Source organism: Capsicum annuum, chromosome 4 (genome assembly GCF_002878395.1).
Source record: "Capsicum annuum cultivar UCD-10X-F1 chromosome 4, UCD10Xv1.1, whole genome shotgun sequence".
Taxonomy (NCBI): domain Eukaryota; kingdom Viridiplantae; phylum Streptophyta; class Magnoliopsida; order Solanales; family Solanaceae; genus Capsicum; species Capsicum annuum.
The window spans coordinates 219,951,962-219,954,181 of NC_061114.1; the positions used below are offsets into that span (position 1 = coordinate 219,951,962).

Below are 2,220 nucleotides of genomic sequence, written 5' to 3' on the forward strand. Positions count from 1 at the left end.
GGTGAGCCTTCTTTGTTCCAGAAGGCCTATTATTTCAGATTATGTTATTCCGTTGGTTTGGTCTACTGGGGCCTTGTCCCATCTTTTCAGATAGTTATCTTTAGATCATATAGTAGAGATTTTGTAGACTGTTCCAGATGTTGTTAGTGATTTTCGGATATCATTCCTTATTGTTAAACTTAATCCAGAGTATGACCATGTTTCCATATTAGATTATATATTCCACATCTTATTTTATTATATGAATGTTGTGCACGATTACCAAATAGAGTAGGATGTCCGGGCCTTCATGGCTCAGGTTGTCCGTCACGGCCAGGCCCTAGTTCGGGTCGTGACATTTTATTTCAAACTTCTCCTTTAATCAGAACTCTTATTGCATAGAGTTCTACTTCAAGTGAGACTCCTTCTTCAATTCCAACTCTAGTCCCCCTAGTGTTGTAGTAAAATTCTAACTCTTTAAATCAGCACATGTTTATTTATCAAAATCTTTCTCCTCCCATACATAGGACTTTTCAGGATATACTCAGAAGTGAAACTCCTTCTTTACGTAGGACTCCTTTTTTAACTCAACCTGCTTTCCCTTATTATTAAGTGTTTGAATCAAATTCAACTTGTTATATTCTCCACATGATCATTAACTTGAGTATATCAGAATTAGGCTTCCTTATTCGTTCCTGTCTTTAAGCAATCTGATCTGCATCTATCAGTAAAACTGGAAATCTGTTTTCCTATGCGTGGACCAGATCATTGGGGTAATGATTCTCAAGTTCAAGAGGCCCTAAACATCCAGAAGGTATGATAAAGGATGTTACACAATACTAAATGAATTTATGTTACTTTTTAATTGTCAATGCATAGAGCTTAAACTCAAACTGGAATATCACCAAAATACTCCTTTTGATAACAGGGCGTTATTGGAAAATGGATGCGATGTAGACATTCTGTATTTTCATACTATAAAATAAAGGTCACGAATACCATACCATATCATGTAACCCGCAGTAGCAAAGGTTACAGATTTCTTATCTACAGGTTGAGTAGAGAAACATTTATTATGTTTAGAACATTGGAATAACTATAAACAGAAATAGTTAAACTAATAAGTTCTCTATATTGTTTTTGAATTGAGCAGTGGAGATCATGACAAGCAAGTTCCTTTCCAATCAACTATCGCATGGATAAAATCTCTTAACTACTCTGTTGTTGATGAATGGCGACCATGGTTCGTTGATGATCAAGTTTCCGGGTTAGTTCTTGATCTAACACATTGTGGACACTTTAAATTTCTTGTACACATTATCATAGAGGTACTCCGCCAGTATATGAAAGTTACACTCTTTCAACAATTTCAGTTACACGAGAAGTTACTCCAATTGGATGACATTTGCGATAGTGAAGGAAAGTAAACCTCCTTTCAAGCTAGTTTCGTTCACCTTGTTTTCAGAGAATTCTGCCAAATAATTTGTGTTTAAAAGTGCATCTTTTTTGTTTAACAGGGAGCAGGGCATACTCCATCGAAGTATAAACCTCGTGAAAGTCTGGCGATGTTTATAAGGTGGTTGTCTTACCAACCTTTGTGATCAACAAATGTATCACTATCTGTTGGCAAATCTGGCTACTGGACCAGTGAAGTCAGTTCAGATTTAGATTTATTGGAATAATAAACGAGTTCTTTTTATTTAGTAGTTTTATCTATTGTACTTACTATTGATTATTGCAACGTTAACTGAAAGTACTTCCACTTGTAGAAATTCATTTATCGTTGCTGTTAATTCTTATCATTTGGCATTTGAGCTAGAAAGAGAGTTTCTTTTTTGTTGCAATACAAAATGATGGCATCTACAAATTTATTCAGTATGCTATTTGGCGCTTTGATGGTCACAATGATCGAAACTTAAGGGTAAGTTTTATAAAGCAGTTGTTATACCGACATTGTTGTAAAGTGTGAAGTGTTGGCCAGTCAAAAACTCTCATGATTAGAAAATGCATGTTACGAAGATGAGGATGCTGACGGTGAATGTGTGGGCATATTGATACGAGAATCCTAGCTCGAGACCTTTCACACGAAGCCAAGCACGTGAGTTGCAAAGACTCCAAGCCTTGTTCACATCCTTGGCCTTATGTGAGGCCCTTGTGAGCCCATCCAAGGGCCTATACTTATTAAAATGTGAAGAGGCCCAACAAAACACCCCAAACCCACCCACTTAATGCCAAGGGTAT

The 2,220-nt window shown here is 36.5% G+C and overlaps 1 protein-coding gene across 1 annotated transcript; it reads left to right on the forward strand.

Annotated features, from left to right (window-relative positions):
- Positions 1-753: 753 nt before the first annotated feature.
- On the forward strand, positions 754-1,795 carry LOC107868631 (putative serine carboxypeptidase-like 52). The gene is made up of 3 exons (XM_047411104.1): positions 754-1,032; positions 1,133-1,246; positions 1,353-1,795. Exons 1-3 carry the CDS (start codon positions 926-928, stop codon positions 1,459-1,461), a joined length of 330 nt encoding a protein of 109 aa, XP_047267060.1. The 5' UTR covers positions 754-925; the 3' UTR covers positions 1,462-1,795.
- Positions 1,796-2,220: the final 425 nt, after the last annotated feature.

Excerpts from the sequence above, each read along its gene's own strand:
- LOC107868631 (XM_047411104.1), top strand. The coding sequence starts at position 926 with ATGCGATGTAGACATTCTGTATTTTCATACTATAAAATAAAGGTCACG. Across the intron at positions 1,033-1,132 it reads TACAGATTTCTTATCTACAG|TGGAGATCATGACAAGCAAG; the intron begins GTTGAGTAGAGA and ends TGAATTGAGCAG. Across the intron at positions 1,247-1,352 it reads GTTGATGATCAAGTTTCCGG|TTACACGAGAAGTTACTCCA; the intron begins GTTAGTTCTTGA and ends CAACAATTTCAG.